The sequence below is a fragment of the Podarcis tiliguerta genome (genome assembly GCF_965153285.1).
Source record: "Podarcis tiliguerta genome assembly, chromosome: 18".
Lineage (NCBI taxonomy): Eukaryota > Metazoa > Chordata > Lepidosauria > Squamata > Lacertidae > Podarcis > Podarcis tiliguerta.
Window position 1 is genome coordinate 7969789 of NC_139551.1, and position 23602 is coordinate 7993390.

A 23602-nucleotide genomic window follows, 5' to 3' on the forward strand; every position below is an offset into this window, starting at 1 on the left:
GTATTTTTCGCTCTATAGGACGCACCAGATGATAGGACGCACCTAGTTTGGGGGGGGGGACAAGAAAAAAAAATTCTGAATCCCAAAAGCCAGAACAGCAAGAGGGATCTGGCTTCTGGGAAAGCCTCTTGCTCTTCTGGCTTCTGGGATAACCGCTGGGATAGCTGGTCTAGCTTTGCGGGAAGCCTCCGTCTCGCTGTTCTGGCTTCTGGGACAGCCTGTGAAGCCTCCGCAGGACAGCGGGGTGCCTTCATCCCGCTGCCCTGCGGAGGCTTTGCACAGCCATCCCCAAACTAGAGGTCCCGCTGCGCTCCAAAGGCTTCAGGCGGCTATCCCTGAATGAATGAATAAAACTTTATTTGCATAGCCAACAGGCCATAGCATCAAAGGACAAACACCAACAGAAGTACATTACAAATATAGTTAAAATCTGAATCAACGTGTAGCCTCCGGAGCGCGGAGGGAGTGCTCCCTCTGCGCTTCGGAGGCTTCGCGTTGCTATCGCTGAAGCCAAGGAGCCTGCATTTGCTCCATAGGATGCACAAATATTTCCCCTTAATTTTTGGAGGGGGAAAAGTGTGTCCTATAGAGCGAAAAATACAGTATTTAAATTTAAATGTTGGAAATGTCAGGAAAAAGAGGGAACATTTTATCATATGTGGTGGGAATGCAAGAAAGTGAAAGGTTTCTGGGAAATGATTTATAATGAGATGAAGAAAATGTTGAAATATACTTTTATTAAGAAACCAGAAGCATTTCTATTAGGAATATTAGGGAATGAAATTAAAAAGAATGATGTGAAATTATTTAGGTATGCAGTGACAGCAGCAAGAATTTGGATGGCCCAGAAATGGAAACAGGAAGAAATGCAGACTAGGGAAGAATGGAGAATGAAACTGATAGAATATGCAGAAACGGACAAATTGACGGGAAAAATCCGGAACCAACGCGATCAGAGATTCACCGAGGACTGGAAGAAATTTACAGAGTATATAAAAAATGTATGCGAGGAGCAATTAACGCTTGTAGGATTTCAAGAAGCTTTGTGAAAACGATTGACTGAAATGTTGCTTGAAAGATATGATAAGATTAAGATTGTTAAAGTGCAATATAAATTTAAGAAACGCGAGTAATAGTGAAAATATGGAAAATTGTCAGATAGGCTGAGGGAAGTCTAAAAGATGTATATGTTAGAGGTGGATGTTAAATTTGGATGGAATGTATATTGGAAACTGAATAAAAATTAATTACAAAAAAAAAAATATTAGAGACAGAGAAAGAAAATAAAAATAAAAATACGGTATTTATCTAAGATTTATTTGGAGATGGGTGGCGAGTTATTATCAGAGCAATAAAAAATTATCCAGATAGGTTGGTCTGTGGCTGTATGTTCTTCCTTCCATAGGAAGGAAGACTGGGGCCATTGAACCGCCACTCTGCTAACTCACCAGGTTGTCCGTTGAAAGCGATGCCCAGAACTCCACTGTAATCCCTGTCGGTGAGCAGGAAAGCTAAGCAGTAGCTGTTCCAGTTGGTTTTGGAGTGCATCATCAGGAGCATCTCTGGACTGATGAAGGGTGACTCTGAGCGGTCCTCCTCCTCCACGATCTGCGAAAGAAGAATAAGACACACCTGGGCACGTGACGCTGCTTTAGTGTTTTGCATTCATTTACAAAGCCCAGAAACAACTTCGACCCAGGGCACCTCAGGGACTGCCTGAAACCCTGCACAGAAACACAGAGCCAGCGTAGTGTGGTGGTTAAGAGCGATGGACTCGTAATCTGGTGATTTCGACTTTTAAAATATGGTTTTCATTGAATGCTTGAATGCTTTCATTGAATGCCTGGTGTGAAGAAAGCAGATGGACAGACACAATCTTTCTGCAGGTGCTGCCTGTCAGGGTTGACAAGACTAAACTAGATGGACTCAGGAAGAGGGAGCATCTAATCTTCCTGTAAATAAATCCTCATGCAAAGGATAATATTATCTGTTCTTTACCAGGAAGGTGTTTTCTTTTTCTTTTTAAAGAAAGCCTTAAGGGCACTCATCCCGGGATTATTATTATTATTTTGGTAAACTCTACTAAGAAGAGAGCTGTGCACATATATATGCCTTATGAGGAACGATGCCTTATGAGGAACGGCTAAGGGAGCCGGGCATGTTTAGCCTGGAGAAGAGGAGGTTAAGGGGTGATATGATAGCCATGTTCAAATATAATATGAAAGGATGTCACATGGAGGAGGGAGAAAGGTTGTTTTCTGCTGCTCCAGAGAAGCGGACACGGAGCAATGGACCCAAACTACAAGAAAGAAGATTCCACCTAAACATTAGGAAGAACGTCCTGACAGTAAGAGCTGTTCGACAGTGGAATTTGCTTCCAAGGAGTGTGGTGGAGTCTCCTTCTTTGGAGGTCTTTAAGCAGAGGCTTGACAACCATATGTCAGGAGTGCTCTGATGGTGTTTCCTGCTTGGCAGGGGGTTGGACTCGATGGCCCTTGCGGTCTCTTCCAACTCTAGGATTCTATATATGCAATGACAGCAGCAAGAATATTATTGGTCCAAAAATGGAAGCAAGAAGAATTGCTGATGAAAGAAGAATGGTGGATGAAATTAATGGACTATGCAGAATTAGATTAACAGGAAGGGTTCGAAACCTGCGGGATCAGAGATTCTTAGAAGACTGGAGTAAATATATGAACTATTTGAAAAGCAATTGTAGTGAACAGATTACGCTAGTAGGACTGCAAGAAGTTTTGTAAGGAGGACTATTTGAAATACTGCAAGAAAGACTATGAAGAGAATTATTAAAGGTAAAGGTACCCCTGCCCGTACGGGCCAGTCTTGACAGACTCTAGGGTTGTGCGCCCATCTCACTCAAGAGGCCGGGGGCCAGCGCTGTCCGAAGACACTTCCGGGTCACGTGGCCAGCGTGACATCGCTGCTCTGGCGAGCCAGAGCCGCACACAGAAACGCCGTTTACCTTCCCGCTAGTAAGCGGTCCCTATTTATCTACTTGCACCCGAGAGTGCTTTCGAACTGCTAGGTTGGCAGGCGCTGGGACCGAACGACGGGAGCGCACCCCACGGCGGGGATTCGAACCGCCGACCTTTCGATCGGCAAGCCCTAGGCGCTGAGGCTTTTACCCACAGCGCCACCCGCGTCCCGCGAAGAGAATTATTAGTTAATGATAATTAAGAGTAATAGAGAAATTAAGAAATGCAGAATAAGTGATGAAGAACTGGGAAATCATCAGAGGTGTTGACGGACGTCTAAAATATTGTATAAGATGAGAAGTTATGTTAAATGATTGTTGGAAATGATATGTAAAAAAACCAATTAAAATGTATAAATAATCACGTTTAGAAGAAGAAGAAGAAGAAGAAGAAGAAGAAGAAGAAGAAGAAGAAAGCTGTGCTTACGTTGATGGTCTTAACTTTGAAGTCGATGTTCCCGATTCCATCAAATTCTGCCCCTTCGTAAATGGCATTTACAGCTTTTACGTAGCTGGCAATCTGGTGGGAGAGAAAGACAGAGAGAGATGGGAGGGCTAGGAAAGACTCTAAATAGCCCATATTAGCCATAGAATAACAGAATACAGTGGTGCCCCGCAAGACGAATGCCTCGCAAGACGGAAAACCCGCTAGACGAAAGGGTTTTCCGTTTTGGAGGTGCTTCGCAAAACGAATTTGCTATGGGCTTGCTTCGCAAGACGAAAATGTCTTGCGATTCCTGGGGGTTTTTTTCCGCTCCCCACCCCCTTTTTCTAAGGCACTAAGCTGCTAATAGCCTTTTAGCAGCTAATCCGCTAATCCCTTAAGCCTTTAATAGCCGCTAATAGCCGCTAAACCGCTAACAGCGCTAATCCGCTAATAGGGTTGCTTCGCAAGACGAAAAAACCGCTAGACGAAGAGACTCACGGAACGGATTCTTTTCGTCTTGCGAGGCACCACTGTAGTAGCGTTGGAAGGGATCCCAAGGATCATCTAATCCAACCGAATGCAATCCAGGAATCTTTTGCCCTACGTGGGGCTCCAACCCACTTCCCTGAGATGAAGAGTTGCATGGTCTGCTGACGAATGACCTGTATTGTCTCGCTCGGTATCAGCTAGGTAAAGGGTAAAGGGACCCCTGACCATTAAGTCCAATCGTGGACGACTCTGGGGTTGCGGCGCTCATCTCGCTTTATTGGCCAAGGGAGCCGGCGTTCAGCTTCCGGGTCATGTGGCCAGCAGGACTAAGCCGCTTCTGGCAAACCAGAGCAGCGCACGGAAACGCCGTTTACCTTCCTGCCAGAGTGGTACCTATTTATCTACTTGTGCTTTGACGTGCTTTCGAACTGCTAGGTTGGCAGGAGCAGGGACTGAGCAACGGGAGCTCACCCCGTCATTGCGGGGATTCGAACCGCCGACCTTCTGATCGGCAAGTCCTAGGCTCTGTGGTTTAAGCCACAGCGCCACCCGCATCCCTCCAACTTTATCTACAAGTGAGCTAATGCCAGGTAAATTCAAGAGATAGCCAAGGACTGGCACTCTTCTAATAAAACCAACCACCACCGGGAAAAAGTCCCTGAATAAGAGGAAGAAGTCATAAATTTCAAGGACCATTCCTATCAATAAGAACTGTAAGTTCACAACCTAGAAATAAACCTGTGGCTTTCACTTTGTGTTTCTGGAAGGAGAATCTGAAAGTCCTTTCTAAACCAATCACAAAAGCCAGGCCAGCTGCGAATAAAACATTCCCAATAGCCAAAAGTGCTTTGTCAAAAATTAGGATCATTCCAAAGAAAAGGAAAAACCTGTGAGACTCGTTCCAATTTTCTGAGTGTCTGTGAGGGAAATCATGGCGACGGTGGAAGCAGCGCGGAGTTCTGGTATTGTTTTTGGAAAATTGCAAATTGGATAAATCCATCCTTAAATGAGAATGGAATCAACTTTCCCTACCCACGCCCCGCCCCTGGTTAAGAGGCTTCTTTTGTAGTTTTAAAGCAAAATTGCATTTGGGTAGAAACTGTTTCTCAGGCGGCTCGTCCTGGTCTTTATAACCCTATACCTTCTTCTAGAAGGCAGAAGCTGAAAGAGATTATTTCCGGGGTGCGCACTGTCCTGCGCTATCTCTGCAGCTTTCTTATGGCACCTGGAAGCATAGATTTGATCCAAGGTGGGAAGAGGGCACCCAATTATTCTCTCCGCAGTCTTGACAACCCTGGACAGCATTTCCCCCCCCCCCGACTGTGCAGCTCCCAAACCACACGCACAGACCATAATTATGTGACCCATGTGCAAGCTGCAGGCATCAGGTGGGATGTCCTTGGACTCCAACTCCCATAAGCCCCAGCCAGCATGGGCAACACTCAGGCCTGATGGGAGTCGTAGTCCATCTGAGAGGGCCAAGGGCTCCCAGTCCCTGAAGTTGGGCAAGCTTCTGGTACCTGGGCGATCACGGCTTCGATGGAGCCAAACCTTCGGTAGAAAAGGTGGTCAGCCTGAACGTGCAGCAAGCAAGAGGTCTTTGAATAATCCAGGCTTCTCTTCCGCCGCAGTAAATGCTCTAGATCCTGTTGTGGAGAAAAGGTGAAGCAGGGAGATAGACCTTGTGGGGGGCCAGACTATATTTTTGGGGGGCGGGGGGATGAATGAATTCCTATGCCCCACAGATAACCCAGACAGTGGCGTAGCGTGGGTTGTCAGCACCCGGGACAAGGCAAGTAATTTGCGCCCCCTAACCCGGGGCAAGGCAAGTAATTTGCGCCCCCCCCCGCTGCACTGTCCCTCCCCCAGATAGTCCCTCGCTCTCTCTCCGCACCGCACCGCATGCCTGGCACCCTCCTCTCCACAGTGGGCGGCGACCTGGCGGCTCGGATCGGATTCGCACAGCCAGCACTGCAGTGAGAGAGAGTGAGTGAGCCAGGTAGGGGCAGAGAGCTGCGAGTGCGAGCGCGCTCCCCCCCCAGATGTTGAGCCCGGTGCGGCCGCCCCCCCCCCCTGCACCCCCCACGCTACGCCACTGAACCCAGAGATGCATTTTAAATAAAAGCACAGATTCTACTCATGTAAAAACAAGCTGATTCCCAGACCGTCCGCAGGCCAGATTTAGAAGGCGATTGGGCCACATCTGGCCCCCGGGCCTTAGTTTGCCTACCCATATGTTAGATCCACAAGCTGCGCATCAATTTTAAGTTGCCATTCTTCTTTAGTTGAGACTTCGCTCGTTTTCCACTTTGGGGCTAACAAAACACAGGCCACAGTTGTTGCATACATAAATAAACTTTTTTGACACCTGGGAATTTCCGTCTGAGCTATCCCCAACAAAAAGGACTCTAGTTGTTGTTGTTTTTTTAAGTACCGTACAGTGGTGCCCCGCAAGACGAATGCCTCGCAAGACGGAAAACCCGCAAGACGAAAGGGTTTTCCGTTTTCAGAGGCGCTTCGCAAGACGAATTTCCCTATGGGCTTGCTTCGCAAGACGAAAATTGACGAAAATTTTTGAGTCTTTTTTCCGCTCCCCAACCCCTTTTTCTGAAGCGCTAAGCTGATAAGAGCCTTTTAGCAGCTAAACCGCTAATTCCTTAAGCCTTAAAAAGCCGTTAATAGCCCTTAAACTGCCAATAGCGCTAATAGCGCTAATCCGCTAATGGGCTTGCTTCGCAAGACGAAAAAACCGCAAGGCGAAAAGACTCGCGGAACGGATTCTTTTCGTCTTGCGAGGCACCACTGTAGTTTTATAAACCCTGCCACCTCTTGCTCTCATTTCCCCAAAACTAAAAAGCCCCCTTTCTCAGCTTTTAAACCTCACCTTTGCTGTGAGCTTTTCCTGGAAATCCTGCATGCGCTGGTGTGTCTGCCGAGCCAAAGTCACGGATTCAGAATCTCCCCAGAGTTGATAGTCTAGCAGTGGGGAAGAAGAAAAAAATCCATAATGGCGCTGCAGAGTCTCAAGACAAGAGGGAATATTTTCATGCAGCGGAACTCCCCTGAGGGATCTTTGTTTTCGAAGTCCAACAAGAACTTGGGTTTTGTTTTCCTCACACACAGTCGAGATTTAAAGCAGACTTTCTGGCCCCTGAAAAGTGCTTTGTGGCTTCGTTCCAAGAATTACCGTATTTTTCACTCTGAGGATGCACTTTTTCCCCTCCAAAAATTAAGGGGAAATGTGTGTGCGTCTTATGGAGCGAATGCAGGCTCCTTGGCTTCAGCGATAGCAACGCGAAGCCTCCGAAGCGCAGAGGGAGCGCTCCCTCTGCGCTCCGGAGGCTTCGCGCTGCTTTCGCTGAAGCCTGGAGAGTGAGAGGCGTTGGTGCGCACCGACCGCTCTCGCTCTCTAGGCTTCAGGGATAGCCGCCTGAAGCCTTCGGAGCGCAGCGCGAGTTCCCGCTGCGTTCTGGAGGCTTCAGGTTCCTTTCGCTGAAGCCAGGAGAGTCTTGCGCTGCGCTCAGAAGGCTTCAGGGATAGCCCTGCGCAGCCCCTCTGGCAGGGAGAGGCTGCATGTGGCTATGGCTTCTTTATGGCACAAGCCAAGACAGCGAGCGGAATGGATCTTGTGCCATATGGCTTGTGCCATAGCCGCGCGCAACCCCTCCTGCAGGGAGAGGTTGTGCGCAGCCTGTACGCTGCTCTTTGGGGCTGGGGAGGGGGGAATAAGATTTTTTCCCTTGATTTCCCCCTCTAAAAACTAGGTGCGCCCCATGGTCCGGTGCGCCTTATGGGGCGAAAAATACGGTATAGCCTGCTGCAGACTGATGCTGCATTTTCCCACCTGAGGAGTGTTATGTTACCACACCTGCCCAGCGATGTTGTGCGTGGGTCTGTACCAAAATCCGCCACATGCTCCTTCGTTCACCTGGGCATGCGCAGAGGGAAAGGTGTGGATAACCTCGCCAAGGGGAAGGTTTTCAATCCACCAGCCGCACGGCAGGATCTAGAATCAATCTAGACCAGGGGGTCTCTGCAGTGGCGTAGCGTGGGGGGTGCAGGGGGGGCCGGCCATACCGGGCGCAACATCTGGGGGGGGCGCGCTCGCACTCGCAGCTCTCTGCCCCTACCTGGCTCACTCACTCTCTCTCACTGCAGTGCTGGCTGTGCGAATCCGATCCGAGCCGCCGGGTCGCCGCCCACTGTGGAGGGGAGGGTGCCAGGCGTGCGGTGCGGTGCGGAGAGAGAGCGAGGGTCTATCTGGGGGAGGGACAGTGCAGCGGGGGGGGCGCAAATTACTTGCCTTGCCCCGGGTTAGGGGGCGCAAATTACTTTCCTTGTCCCGGGTGCTGACAACCCACGCTACGCCACTGGGTCTCTGGCCACCCATCACCCCCAGTGCCCCCCCACTCCATAAAAAGCATAATTCATCAGACCAGTTTACACGACCCCCCACTAAGGAATATGATAATGCAATCTGATCCTCTGAGTCCCTTCCAACTCTCTGATTCTAAAATTTGTGATGTAGGTATGGATGTTTGTGGGGGTGGTCTGGAGTTTGAGGGTGGACAATTTAAAAAGTCTGTGTAAGAGCTCGCACACCTCTGTTCTGGGTTCCTCCTCTTTCCAGCTTGTGGCGAGGACCCTGTTGCAACAGATCAATAAAGATCAGGCTTACTAACTGCTTTGCTTCTCAATATTCTCTGGTTGGCCTCTGTTATTTTCTCCTACCAATAGGTAGGAAGTGAGAGCTGGACCATAAAGAAGGCTGATCGCCGAAGAATTGACGCTTTTGAATTATGGTGCTGGAGGAGACTCTTGAGAGTCCCATGGACTGCAAGAAGATCAAACGCATCCATTCTGAAGGAAATCAGCTCTGAGTGCTCACTGGAAGGACAGATCCTGAAGCTGAGGCTCCAAGACTTTGGCCACCTCATGAGAAGAGAAGACTCCCTGGAAAAGACCCTGATGTTGGGAAAGATGGAGGGCACAAGGAGAAGGGGACGACAGAGGACGAGATGGTGGGACAGTGTTCTCGAAGCGACCAGCATGTGTTTGACCAAACTGCGGGAGGCAGTGGAAGACAGGAGTGCCTGGCGTGCTCTGGTCCAGGGGGTCGCGAAGAGTCGGACACGACTGAACGACTAAACAACAACACCACCAATAGGGAACCCATGTAAGGACTCTATATGGGCTCTTGGATACCCCATAAGGGAAAAAGGGCAGAGGGACAGAGGTGAGTGTTGCCTGTGACACCCCGATCACCATTCAAGGCGCCCCCCCAGGGTGCCACTGCACTGACCTAAGTCACTCTCATGATGGATGAATGAATGAGTTGGAGAGGTCTGGCTGGAGGAAGGCGGCCCAGCAGATTCGACGTAATAGGTGCCGTTCTGCGTCCGGATGAAGCCCTCAAAAAGACCGTTGATGATGGAACCATGGCAAGACGAACCTGGCTCTCCTGTGGGAAGGTCAGTAGGGTCATTAGCACAGGCTGGGCTAAAATCCATCCGTCCAAACATTATACAATACAATACGATAATCTTTATTGTCATTGTCCCATACAGAACAACGAAATTGCATCAAAAACCAACAAGCCTGCTATCCCAGCCTGGTTAACCCTCTAAAAACTCTGATACCCCATAATTAAATACAGTGGTGCCTCGCAAGACGAAAAGAATCCGTTCCGCGAGTCTTTTCGTCTTGCGGTTTTTTCGTCTTGCGAAGCAAGCCCATTGACGGAGTAGCGCTATTAGCGCTATTGGCGATTTAAGGGCTAAAAACGGCTTTTTAAGCCTTGGGAGATTAGCGGTTTTGCTGCTAAAATGCTTTTAGCAGCTTAGCGGTTCAAAATAAGGGGTTTTGGAGCAAAAAAAAAATTCAAAATTTTTCGTCAATTTTCGTCTTGCGAAGCAAGCCCATAGGGAAATTTGTCTTGCGAAGCGCCTCTGCAGACGGAAAACCCTTTTGTCTTGCGGGTTTTCCGTCTTGCAAGGCATTCGTCTTGCGGGGCACCACTGTACAATAAACTCCCATAGAGACTCCTTAAAGGTAAAGGTAAAAGTACCCCTGCCCGTACGGGCCAGTCTTGCCAGACTCTAGGGTTGTGCGCCCATCTCACTCAAAGAGGCCGGGGGCCAGCGCTGTCCGGAGACACTTCCGGGTCACGTGGCCAGCGTGACATCGCTGCTCTGGCGAGCCAGAGCCGCACACGGAAACGCCGTTTACCTTCCCGCTAGTAAGCGGTCCCTATTTATCTACTTGCACCCGGGAGTGCTTTCGAACTGCTAGGTTGGCAGGCGCTGGGACCGAACAACGGGAGTGCACAACGCCACGGGGATTCGAACCGCCGACCTTTCGATCGGCAAGCCCTAGGCGCTGAGGCTTTTACCCACAGCGCCAGCCGCGTCCTAGAGAATCCTTACACTGCGTTTAAAAGCAAAATCGCATTTGGGTAGAAACTCTTTCTCGGGCGGCTAGTCCTAGTCTTTATAACCCTGGACCTTCTTCCAGAAGGCAGAAGCTGAAAGAGATCATTTCCGGGGTGCGCACTGTCCTGCGCTATCTCTGCAGCTTTCTTATTGCACCTGGAAGCGTAGATTTGATCCAAGGTGGGAGGAGGGCACCCAATTATTCTCTCCGCAGTCTTTACAACCCTGGGCAGCATTGTTTTCCCCCTGACCGTGCAGCTCCCAAACCACACACACAGACCATAATTATGTGACCCATGTGCAACCCTGCAAGCTGCAGGCATCAGGTGGGATGTCCTTGGACTCCAACTCCCATAAGCCCCAGCCAGCATGGGCAACACTCAGGCATGATGGGAGTCGTAGTCCATCTGAGAGGGCCAAGGGCTCCCAGTCCCTGAAGCTGGGCAAGCGTTGTAAATCTGCACCCATTTTGCACAATTTATTCATCTTGATTCATTCACCCTGCCCTGTGGGGTTTTCCTAGCCATTGCCCCAGGACTTTGCAAGCACAGTTTCACTGCCTTAAGGACTACAGAAGCTTATTCTCCCCCTCCTTTTAAAATGAGAGCTCAAATTCATTAATTTCAGAGCGTCTGCTCTGAATAGGAGTTATGTGGAAAGCGGACTTGTCTGGAATTCTGTTCCGGTAGAGAGAAAGAAAGGCAGGTCGGAGACACAGAGAATACATTATTTTTCTATCCCCTTTGTGAGGTGCTGACTTCTTTCCAGACCAATTTAAATAAAAAATAGTCACCTTCCAGGATACCAGAGTAAATGAAAGAGAGGTCCGTGGGCCTGGCGTCACCATTTCTCCTGGTGATCTCAATGCCTCTTGCAAAAACACTCCTGTCCCTCCATAGTCTCAGTCTGAAGACCCTGAAACACAGTTTCGACACATGCCTTTAGCTTGCGGAACTCATTGCTTGATGTGGACACCAGAGTGAATAACTTTTGTTGCATTTTAAAGGGACAAATTGTGGGGTCTCTCCATCATCCAGCCCAGACACTGAGGTCCAGCTATGAGGTCTTCTGGCAGTTCCCTCTCTGCAAGATGTGAGGTTACAGGGAACCAGGCAGAGGGCCTTCTCGGTGGTGGCGCCTGCCCTGTGGAACGCCCTCCCAGCAGATGTCAAGGAAATAAACAACTATCTGACTTTTAGAAGACACCTGAAGGCAGTCCTGTTTAGGGAAGTTTTTAATGTTTGATGTTTTATTGTGCTTTTAATTCTGTTGGGAGCCGCCCAGAGTGGCTGGGGAAACCCAGCCACGTGGGCGGGGTATAGATAATAATGTAGCAGGAAACCCCCCCCCCCCCATCATTCAGTTTGTACAGACTTCACACACACTCACACACTACATACGCTACACTTCTGTTATAAATTCATAGAAAATCAACCATACATCAGATTTGCACTGTTCCACTTTTATTTTACTCCATGAAGGAAGGACTACAACATGGGGAAGGTTTGATACAGGCCACCATAATCCCTTGAGCATAGCAGCACATCCACAGGAGCCCTGCCCAGTTGCTATGCCAACCCTGATGGTCCCAGACAGAAGGCAATCAAAAATCACAACAGACTGCATACACGAGTGGATTCAACACGGACTATAACAAAAGAACAGTGATTGGATTCCCCCTCAGGGGGCAGGAAACTGCGACTACCTTTTGTCTTCAGAAAATGACTCATGGGGAGGGGGAAAGAGGGGAACCAGCTAGGTGACAGGACACTCAGGTTACCACCACAACCCCTCCTTTCTGTAATGTATGCATGATGTTTCTGGGGCTGGGCTTGACCTAGAGGAGGGGAATTTCAAAAGTTTTTATAAGGTCTTGCACACCATTTTTCTGTGTCTTTCCTCTCTCCTGCGAGTGAGGGGAACACACTGTTGCAACAGTACAATAAAGGCCAAGCCTACAGGCTGCTGATTTGCTCCAATTTACTCTGGTTGGTGTCTTTACTTTTTGTCCAAGGGAGCCCTCGGATTTTTCCGGTAACAATAAAAAATATTATTATTATTATTATTATTACAGAATCGTAGAGTTGGGACCACAAGGGTCGTCTAGTCCAACTCCCTGCAATGCATGAATGTTTTGCTCGAAATGATGCTCAAACTCATGACCCTGAGATCAAGTCTCATTCTGTACTGACTGACCATCACCCACAGATACCTCCCCCACTCATGCAAAAGTTAGGCTGTTGAATGGATGGTGTTACCGTACCTCCGGTAGGCTTGGAACTCGAGCAAGATCGATCTCCCGTCTCCTTCCTTCTTTGCCTCTTGATGCATCTTCTCCAAAGCTCCTCTGTCGTAAGACAGCCTCTCGTGGCGCTTGACGTAGGCTCTGGGGTGTGCAACTGCGCTGGCTTAAACGGAGAGGGAGAGACTCAAAGGGGGCTTTGCTGGGATGGCAGGAACTGAGGGTCAGAATTCAGTCGGCTGGTTGCCACACATCCATCAATATCCCTGCTGCTGGTAGCACCAAGGGTCTCTCTCCAGCAGTGGCGTAGCAAGGGTTGTCAGCACCCGGGGCAAGGCAAGTAATTTGCGGCCCCCCCCCCCCGCTGCACTGTCCCTCCCCCAGATAGTCCCTCGCTCTCTCTCCGCACCACACCGCATGCCTGGCACCCTCCCCTCCACAGTGGGCGGCGACCCGGCGGCTCGGATCGGATTCGCACAGCCAGCACTGCAGTGAGAGAGAGTGAGTGAGCCAGGTAGGGGCAGAGAGCTGCGAGTGCGAGCGCCCCCCCAAGATGTTGCGCCCGGTGCGGCCGGCCCCACCTGCACCCCCCACGCTACGCCACTGCTCTCCAGGTCAGGGGTGGGAATCCCTTTTGAGACTGAGAGCCACATTCTATCTCGTACATCGGCTGAGACCCTACCTGTCAAGCCAGAGTGGTGCATGCTCTGGTTATCTCCCGCTTGGACTACTGCAATGCACTCCATGTGGGGCTACCTTTGAAGGTGACTTGGAAATGACAACTCATCCAGAATGTGGCTGCCAGACTGGTGACTGGGAGCGGCTGCTGAGACCACATAGCACCTGCCTTGAAAGACCTACATTGGCTCCCAGTAGGTTTCCGAGCACAATTCAAAGTGTTGGTGCTGACCTCTAAAGCCCTAAATGGCCTCAGCCCAGTAGACCTGAAGGAGCGTCTCCACCCCCATCATTCAGAGGACCTTCTGGTGGTTCCCTCACTGTAAGAACTGAGGTTCCAGGGAACCAGGCAGAGGGCCTTCTCGGTAGTGGCACCTGCCTTGTGGAGCACCTTCCCATCAGATGCCAAGGAGATAAAGAACTACACAACTTTTAAAAGACATCTGAAGGCAACCCTGTATGGGGACGTTTTTAATGGTTGTTGTTCTGTTGGAAGACACCCAGAGTGGTTAGGGCAACCCAGTCAGATGGGCGGGGTACAATAAATTGTTTATTTTTATTTCCTTCCAGGCAACCTTCCATGGGAGGGTGCAGAGCAGGCCCAGGGAGGGGGAGTTTCATGTTAAACTCTGGATGGAGTTAAGCCCTTATTCCACCTTAAAGGTAAAGGTAAAGGGACCCCTGGCCATTAGGTCCAGTCGTGACCGACTCTGGGGTTGTGGCGCTCATCTCGCTTCATTGGCCGAGGGAGCCGGCGTACAGCTTCCGGGTCATGTGGCCAGCATGGTTCTGGCGAACCAGAGCAGCACATGGAAATGCTGTTTACCTTCCCACCAGAGTGGTACCTATTTATCTACTTGCACTTTCTGCTTTCAAACTGCTAGGTTGGCAGGAGCAGGGACCGAGCAACGGGAGCTCACCCCGTCGCGGGGATTCGAACCGCCAGCCTTCTGATTGGCAAGTCCTAGGCTCTGTGGTTTAACCCATAGCACCACCTGTGCCCCTTATTCCACCTTATTCTACCCTATTCTAATATACATGACTCCTGCAACAACTTCCTGCTGTCTCAAATATCTTTAAAAACAAAGAAAAAAATGGCTATTGGAAGTTTTCTGCCTGAGCTTTGATAGCGGTTGCTATGTAAACATACATGGAGGGGTGGTTTTTTTGGCAGGGGTACAGACTATGGAAGTAATGTGAAATATCTTTGATTCATTGAGAGCATAATAAAAAAAGCAGAGGTTCGTGGGACATAATCCAAGGGAAGAGAGCAAGTGGGAAAAGAAAAATGGTATTAGAATCCTACCTGAGCCAGGCATTTGGGAAAGAATCGCTCTCCAAAAAGGGAAACTTAAATACCAGAAAGCCAGCATGGCGCGAAAGAGACCTCTTTTCCTTCTTCCGATTAGGGCGTGTTGGAATTCAGAGAAGGTTCGTCATTTGAGGCAAAGGCATCACAACACAGGAAGCGTCTTGCACAGGCTTGTTTAATTGGAAATTTGCAGCTTGGGCTGGTGAGAGGTGAGTTTCAGCTCCTTGCTGCCAATACTGGGCAACTGAGGTGTAGCATTAAAAACATAATGTATGGGGTGTTAGGGGAGGGGATAGTACCTCTGGTGGGGGGGACAGTCTGTCCACCTTTGGTCCCTACCCTGCACTCAGCTCTCACCTGTGGCTCCTAGAAGCTGTCAGCAGGTGATAGTGGCCACAGTCCCAAGAAATGGCTTTGGCTGGCCAGCAAAACCAGGTGAGGGCAGCCAATAGGTCTCAAACCCTCAGTTTGTCCTAGGAGGTTTAGATTCTAGTATAAGAGGCATCTGAACAAAGTTACTTTCCAAGAGCATGGCCTGAGCTGAATGAATGAATGAATGAATTTATTAATACGGTCACAGACCAGCTTCAACACACACAATATCACAAATCATAAAAATAGCAGAAATACAAGTGACAATATGACAATGACAAGGATTTAAATATAAAAATTAAAATTAATTGTTAACGTGCCCCCTGTAACTAACATTTAGGGGATTGGGCATTATGGGATATCACTTGCTTCCTGCGATTGATTGCAGACGCACAGAATTTAGCTACATTTAATGCAGTCTTGGGCTTCTTGTCCTCTAGCAGTAGTTTTAGACTATGGTATTCCGATTCTTTCCTAAGCTTTTGCAAAACAGGTGTAATAAAAGTCAAACGTATATCCTCATAAAGACGACAACGTCATAGTACATGTGAAGCAGTTTCAACTTCCAACGAGCCACAAGGACAGACCCGTGTTGTGTATGGTTTACCCTCAAATCTGCCCTGAAGTAAGGCAGAAGGGAGAACGTTAAATCTGGCGAGGGTAAAAGACCGTCTGTATTTGGGTATCTGTAGACCTGACAGATAGTTAGCTGGAGAGAAACCTCTCCCATGGTCCCTTATTGCTGGATGTTTGATCATTTTGCTCATGTGGCTTTGTAATTCTATGTCCCAGATACGCTGGCGGATTGTAGTCCTAGCTTTCTCGAAGCCTGTCACTACCAGGGTCTGCTGTGGGATCCCCAAGCCTTTAAGCTTTTCCAGCAGTGTGGCTTTCCATCTGGATTGGTAGGTATCTAATGGCCTGAGCTTTCCCGCCATTTCTCTTCAAAAGTTGTATTGCTTTCTCCTAGTAAAAATGTTTTATGAGCTGCATACTATTTTTGAAGGGATGCGGGTGGCGCTGTGGGTTAAACCACAGAACCTAGGACTTGCTGATCAGAAGGTCGGTGGTTCGAATCCCCGCAATGACGGGGTGGTCTTGATCTACAGGGTGGCAATTTCAAAAGTCTTTATAAGGCCTTGCGTGCCATTTTTCTGGGTCCCTCCTCTCTCCTGCATGTGAGGGGAGCACCCTGTTGCAACAGTTCAATAAAGATCAGGCTTACGAGCTGCTTTGCTTCTCAATATTCTCTGGGAACCTATGTAAGGACTCTATATGGGCTTTTTTTTTTTTTGGCATGATAAATTTTTATTGATATTACATATATATACATAGAAACAAATACAAAATCCATTACATAACTTGCGCATTTCACATCGGTTCCACAAATCATGAATATATAATACAAAATTATTTTGGGCTCTGCCGAGCCTTGAACTTCCCTCCACTCTTTTGGTAAGTATCAAATAGATTTTACATTCACGTATTTTATCTCTTTTACTTGTATGTCGCTTACTGTTAGAGTTATTTCAGCCCCGCCAGTGTCGTCTGAAATTTAGTTCCAATATAAGTCAAATATTTATTCCAATTATCATGAAATTTCTGTTCATCTTGATCCCTTAATCTTCCTGTTATTCTAGCGAGCTCGGCATAATTTATCACTTAACCTGCCAGTCACTTATACTGGGTATAACCTCCGTTTTCCAATTTTGTGCTAGCATGATTCTTGCAGCTGTAGTGGCATATAGAAATAGTATCTTATCTTCTTTCTTAATTTCTTTACCCATCATTCCTAGCAGAAAAGCTTCAGGCTTTTTGGGAAACGTATATTTAAAAAGGACTCTATATGGGCTCTTGGATACCCTGTAAGGGAAAAGAGCAATTTTTGTTTACAAGATCTCCTGAGATTTCTTATGACCTGGCCTGGAACCCGGTAAGAAAGGCTTTAAAAAGCTCTCCCTGTGCTGTTTTCCTGGTAAGGAAAGTTTTTGAGCTATCCGCCTTGCTTACTGGGCTTTGGGAAGATTGTGTGAGGCCTCTGCAAAGCTCCCACAGCTTCACAGAGGCCTCGCATGACCTCCCCAGAGCCTATTAAGTTAGGGGCAGTTCCAGGGGGTCTTATTGACTTTGGGTCAGCCTCCATTGACCTTCATTCCAAGGAAACAGAACCTGGGAAAGTGCAGGCACTGCTTTGGAGGGCAGCAATACTATTGCGTGTGCAAAGCACTGCACTGTTCAGCTTTGCCTTGTCTTTCACCCTTATGCTGAAATTGTCAGTACAGTGGTGCCCCGCAAGACGAATGCCTCGCAAGACGGAAAACCCGCTAGACGAAAGGGTTTTCCGTTTTGGAGGTGCTTCGCAGGACAAATTTCTCTATGGGCTTGCTTCGCAAGACGAAAATGTCTTGCGATTCCTGGGGGTTTTTTTCCACTCCCCACCCCCTTTTTCTAAGGCACTAAGCTGCTAATAGCCTTTTAGCAGCTAATCCGCTAATCCCTTAAGCCTTTAATAGCCGCTAATAGCTGCTAAACCGCTAATAGCGCTAATCCGCTAATGGGCTTGCTTCGCAAGACGAAAAAACCGCTAGACGAAGAGACTCACAGAACGGATTCTTTTCGTCTTGCGAGGCACCACTGTATATGGAAACATCACCGCTGCAGACACACAGATTGTTGACATCATATGATGCGCCTATCTGTGGGAAAGAAGAGTTTCCCAGGACGTTCACAGGCTGGACAAGTCTTTGTGAAGAGTGTAACTTGAAACCTTCTGTGTGCGCATGTTCAGGAAGTTTATCTGACTTGCTAGAAGAACTGAACTGAAAGGACGTGTTTTTCTCTAGTGCTGTAATGTCAGAAATAAACATCATGTAAATAGATTTCTGACTTATTTTCTTTCCCCTGCGGAAGCAGGAGGGAGGGGTTGTGCATTTTACCCACGCTTGGGAAAATGTCGCCTATCAAAATCACCCTGGTCTGTCTGGATATCAGCCAGAGGAGGTTACCGGTAAGCAAGCTCCGAGGACAGTGAGAGGGGCCAGCCTCTGTGGAGGGGGCTTGCAAACCGACAGAAATGTGGCCTTCAGGATTCCCACCAGACCACACCCTTCAGTGGCATTGCCACATCCCCTCCTCATGCGCATGGCTGCAATGTGTGCTTAAATCAGGGGTCAGGAAACTTTTTCAGCAGGGGGCCGATCCACTGTCCCTCAGACCTTGTTGGGGGGCCGGACTATATTTTGAAGAAAAGAACCCCCACGAATGAATTCCTATGCCCCACAAACAACCCAGAGATGCATTTTAAATAAAAGCACACGTTCTACTCATGTAAAAACACCAGGCAGGTCCCACAAACAACCCAGAGATGCTTTTTAAATAAAAGGACACCATCTGCTCATGTAAAAACACCAGGCAGGTCCCACAAATAACCCAGAGATGCTTTTTAAATAAAAGGACACCTTCTACTCAGGTAAAAACACTGATTCCCGGACCGCCTGCGGGTTGGATTTAGAAGGCGATTGGGCTGGGTCCGGCCCCTAGTTTGCCTACCCATGGCTTAAACAGTGACACCACCAGCAGCAGTGGGGAGGTGGGCACCAGCGCAACAGCACGAGTGTCGGATTGATGCCACTGCTTAGCCTACAGAGCACCTGTTTCTCCGCGGCCTGGCTGCTCCGGCTCCCTTTGCAGCACATTGGGAAGTCAGGTGAGCAATGCTACCTCCCCCCCCCCCAGCTGCACCTGACTGCTACACTCTCTCTTGAGGAGATTTCACCCCTCCCATATGCAAGAATCTCCTGAGGAGTCTGCTGATTCTGCAGAGAGGAGGAGGCGTGTTCTGCTCTCTACTTATTCTGCTCCAGCACATCAAAGAGTCGGTCAGTGAGTGAGTCAGTCATTCAGTCAGTGTGTCGGAGAGAGAGAGACTGAGTGTTAGAGATTGTGTGTTTAGATAAGGTTGCTGCTAAGAGAAGCTGCACTCAGTGCGGTTTAGCATTCATTTATGCTTAGGCTCATTTAGCTCTGTATAATAGTTGTAGATAGAATAAAGAAGATATTCTACAGAGCTGCTCTCCGAGTTGTTTATATACTCTGCTAGACTCTGCCGTGCGACGACTGTCTACTTGTGGAAGTGAATCCGGTGCTCACAACTCTAAGCTGTGAGTCCACAGCACTTTGACCTGTTCCTGTGCAGAAGGTGGTCTCTGGAAGTGCTACCCAGCTCGCCTAGCCCAGTCGGGGCTGAAGTGGATGAGTCCAGTTAGTGGCACTGGCTCAAGGGCGATGCTGACATCTCTGCCCCTGTAGGAACCTCTGACCAGTGTCTGGGATTTTGTTTCTGGCCCTGATTGACATGTGGCCTTTGGAAGGTTCCCCACGAAGTGAAGGAATGGGTGAAGTCAGTCTGAAACGGGACCCAAAATCCACTTTTTTCCTTCTCCAAGGGAGCATTTCTAAAATGCTTAAGCACTTGAGTCAATGTATAAACAGAAACCCAGCTGTATAAACAAGTGCTCAAAGCCCTCTCCTTTATCAGTCCGTGACGACAATGGGTGGCCTTGACAGTTCCAGAGTAGAGCAGGGATGGCACATCTGGGTCTTATCTTACACACTGACGCACATACCTTGTCAGGTTTGACAAGAGACCTGGGAACAGTGCCAGGAGTGCTCTTAGAGTTGGTGACCTCCTGCCCCAAGATAAGAGTATAGGAACAGGAACAACCTTTTATGGTCAAGAGTACCGGAACAGGAACAACTGTTTATGTTCATGGATGTCAATTTACGTGTATAAGCTGACGTGGTTGGATTCCTGGGGAAGGGGGAGAGGGTGCCTGGAGGATATATATACTGCATGAAACTTCTCATTTCTTTGGACTTGCTGTGAGCTGACCACGCAAGTGCCTTCTGTTGGGATACTGCCAGGGAGACAAAGTCCATCATGACTCCACGTCGTCTCCAGACGTCCATCGATCTCCCACAGACACGCAGTATCAGCAATTAGCGACATGAGCTCCAGAAATAGCTTGCCACATTCCAGAGCCGATGCACGCTCTTATCAGCAGATAATGCACAGCGAAAAATGCAGCCCGGAGAGCATTATTTACAAGTTTATTTCTGCGTTGATCAGAACAAAGAAAAACATGACTGTCTGCTTCAGAGTCTCCGGCAGAGAGAGAAACGAAAGCAAAGACACAACATAAACATCCTGTGAAACAGGAAATGCGCAGGATGTGACACAAACATCCTGCTCCCTTTTAAGGTGGAATGGAAATATCCTATCCGGAGAGCAGAATAAACTCTTTCTCTGAATCAGCCTCAGTGTCATTTGACTTCCTTTCTCCCTCCCGGGAGCAATACAGACCCCACCAGTCGGTAAAGTCTAAGACTGTGGTCCTGGAGGCGGAGCATATTTGCCACCCCCTACCGTACGTGCTTCTCTGGCATGTTTTATGTATTGTTATAGGATTGGGGTTTGGGCTTGGTGTCTGAGGGTCACTCCCCCCCACCAAACCTGTCCCCAAATCTACCCAACCTGGCCTTTTCCTTACATGCCAAGCAGGAGAAACATGTCAGTTTTTGCAAACTGTATCCAACATGAGCCGTACTCAAGAGTAAGCATTAAAATTGACACACCTGACTTAGGTCTACCTAAGTCAATGGATACTCAGAATAGAACCACTGAAAGGAATGGATTTGAGTTAGTTGTGCTGATCAATTTCCATGGGTCTGTTTCTGGGTGGGAGTAACACTTCAACTTGCTATCGTTGTCTGCGCTTCAGAAAGATCCTGCTTTAGACAAGCTCCACAGGTCCCAAATTGAAATACCGTATTTTTCGCTCTATAAGACGCACCAGACCACAAGACACACCTAGTTTTTGGAGGAGGAAAACAAGAAAAAAAATATTCTGAATCTCAGAAGCCAGAACAGCAAGAGGGATCGCTGCACAGTGAAAGCAGCAGTCCCTCTTGCTGTTCTGGCTTCTGGGATAGCTGCGCAGCCTGCATTCGCTCCATAAGACGCACACACATCTCCCCTTACTTTTTAGGAGGGGAAAAGTGAGTCTTATAGAGCAAAAAATACGGTACTTTATTGTCACTTGTACAACTTGTATACAGTGAGATTACAAGAGCACCCCCCACTCAGCTTAAGTCTTAATTCCCCTCGTTTACTGACGTACACCCACCAAACCCAAAAGTCAGTTGCCCTGTTGTTATCTTTTCATTCAGCAGCCTAACAGCCCATGGACAGAAGCTCTTCTTTACCCTGTTGGTGTGACTAATTGTGCGTCTATTATCTTCTGCCTGAAAGCAGGAGATCAAGAAAGTGCCAGCCAGGGTGTGAATCATCCCTGAGAATTTTCTTCACTCTTCTCCCTCTATTTTATCCAGCGGATTCACGGGACAGCCCATAGTATCTTGTGCTGTATTCACCACCCTCTGTAGGCACTTCCTATCAGATGATGTCAAAGCAGCGTACCACACCGTGACGCAGTATGAGGACACTTACCCAAAGCAGCCCACTTGAATCTGAAGCACACCACTACTGTGTATGTGTTCAAAATTATTGCCTTCTGAACATGTCACCAGATAAGCAATATATAAGACTTGTTACTCAACAGAAGATCTATTCCCAGTTCCATCAGGAGCAAAAAACTGATTTCAAATTTAAGACCGCTCCATTCATCCTCCTATTCTCTAATTTTGATTGCAATTCCAACACCCCCTCCTCAAAATATGCAATTTGGGGGGGAAAAACCAAGATCATGCAAAAGACTACCCAAAAAAAGCAGCTGTCACGTAATTGTAAACTGGGTTTATTTATTTATTTATAGAAAATGGAATGCCCCGTAAAAGAAACATTTTCTTTTAATGAGGGGGGGAGAGGAGGGCAAGTTTGCGTGTGTGTGTGCGGAGGGGGGGGGGGGTTTGTCACATACAGAAAATACACGTTACCCAAAAACCCGAATGGCTTTTGTTTCTTTCACATATTGAGCTATGAAGTAAAACAATGAAGGTTAACTTAAAAGTCACAGTCAGTGGTACACTGGGGGTGGGGAGGAGTAGCAGTAGTGTGTGTGTGTGTGTGTGTGTGTGTTCCCCCATCTGTTGCCATTTGTACAGTTAAAAAAAAAAACCAACAACGCTGGAACATTCAGTAGCGGCGGCTGAAGCGAGGGTCGACGGGCCTGCTTCCTCTGTCTTGTCCCGAAAAGCCTTCTCCTTGTGACTCTTCGCTGTGAGACGCCTGGGCTGGGGGGGCACTTGGCAAGAATCCTCCCCGCCTAAGGAAGGGATCACAAACCAACATGAAACAAACAAAAGTTTTAAAAAGCTAAGTTGGAAACGGAGCTGTTGGACTCCAAAGTTAAAAAACATTGTCTAAAATGTCTAATTTATTGTTGGAATGGCATACAAAGGATGAACAAGTTAAATCCGTGACGGTAGACTGGGCAAGAGATGTGGGACACAACATAATGTTTGAAGACTGGGAAAGGTTGTGGAAGAAAGGGGTCAAGTTCACAGCATGTACGGTGTTAAAGGAAAATATTGTGGAAAATGATGTATAGATGGTACTTAACCCCTGTAAAATTAGCAAAGGTTTACCACAACAGTGATGTTGGAAATGTAAAGAAAAGGAGGGTGCCTTTTATCATATGTGGTGGACCTGCCCCAAGGTGAAACGACTTCTGGGAGAAGATTTATAATGAATTGAAAAAAATGTTGAAATATACCGTATATTTTGCTCTATAAGACTCACTTTTTCCCTCCTAAAAGGGGGGAATGTGTGTGCGTCTTATGGAGCGAATGCAAGCTGCGCAGCTATCCCAGAAGCCAGAACAGCAAGAAGGACTGCTGCTTTCACTGTGCAGCGATCCCGCTTGTAGTTCTGGCTTCTGAGATTCAGATTTTTTCCCCCCTTGTTTTCCTCCTTTTCTTTTATTTAAATAAAGGTGTCATAAGCCAAGGTGAACATGAAACAGTTAAAACTGAACTTTTTTTTTTTTAAAAAAAGAGAAATCAATACTGTGGAACTCGAAAGGAGCAACAGCAGCAGTGGGGCTGTGGGTTTGTTTGGCTTTGCTGGAGGAAGGGGTTATGCAACAAGAACTGTCAACTAGATAACGCTCAGCCAGAAAAGGAAATTAAATGGCAGTGGCATCTCTAGCGCCACCAGACCTCACAGGATGTGGGTGTAAGGCAGCAATTAGGTAATGCAATGCCAAAAAATATTATTAGTGAAGCCGGGAGGTAGATTTGGAAAGAGTTGTTCTGAGATTGGGGCGGGGAGGGGGGTAGTTGGATGCAACACAGAACAACAACAAAAAAGACAAATGTACCGTATTTTTCGCTCTATAAGACACACCAGACCATAAGACTCACCTAGTTTTTGGAGGAGGAAAACAAGAAAAAAAAATATTCTGAATCTCAGAAGCCAGAACAGCAAGAGGGATCTCTGCGCAGTGAAAGCAGCAATCCCTTTTGCTGTTCTGGCTTCTGGGATAGCTGCGCAGCCTGCATTCGCTCCGTAAGACGCACACACATTTCCCCTTACTTTTTAGGAGGGGAAAAGTGAGTCTTATAGAGCAAAAAATACGGTAATTGTTTTATTACTTGTTTTAATTTTTTAAAAGTTTTAAATTGTTTTTTTAATTTGTTT

General features: G+C 47.8%; 2 protein-coding genes and 1 pseudogene across 4 annotated transcripts in view; all 3 read right to left on the minus strand.

Moving 5' to 3' along the window:
• LOC310668355 (disintegrin and metalloproteinase domain-containing protein 10-like) overlaps nt 1-14669 on the minus strand; it is a 28808-nt gene extending 14139 nt beyond the window's left edge. The window contains exons 1-8 of one of the 2 annotated variants that reach the window (XM_083421515.1): nt 14566-14669; nt 12603-12747; nt 11133-11254; nt 9211-9369; nt 6793-6884; nt 5429-5554; nt 3420-3512; nt 1449-1608 (exon numbers count right to left, since the gene is read on the minus strand). In XM_083421515.1, the coding sequence (XP_083277641.1) occupies nt 1449-1608; nt 3420-3512; nt 5429-5554; nt 6793-6884; nt 9211-9369; nt 11133-11254; nt 12603-12747; nt 14566-14632 (964 nt within the window). In that variant the 5' untranslated portion in view covers nt 14633-14669. The remainder of the gene's footprint in view (nt 1-1448; nt 1609-3419; nt 3513-5428; nt 5555-6792; nt 6885-9210; nt 9370-11132; nt 11255-12602; nt 12748-14565) is intronic. The other variant, XM_083421516.1, reaches the window with a different exon arrangement.
• LOC310668575 (vesicle transport protein GOT1B-like) lies at nt 4156-4841 on the minus strand (annotated as a pseudogene). Its single transcript has one exon. The product of its transcript is annotated as a vesicle transport protein GOT1B-like (transcript).
• A 7073-nt stretch (nt 14670-21742) lies between the features above and the next one.
• LOC310668327 (scaffold attachment factor B1-like) overlaps nt 21743-23602 on the minus strand; it is a 40737-nt gene continuing 38877 nt past the window's right edge. Inside the window, exon 21 of the mRNA XM_083421455.1 lies at nt 21743-22226. Within this exon, the coding sequence (XP_083277581.1) occupies nt 22097-22226 (130 nt within the window). The 3' untranslated portion in view covers nt 21743-22096. The remainder of the gene's footprint in view (nt 22227-23602) is intronic.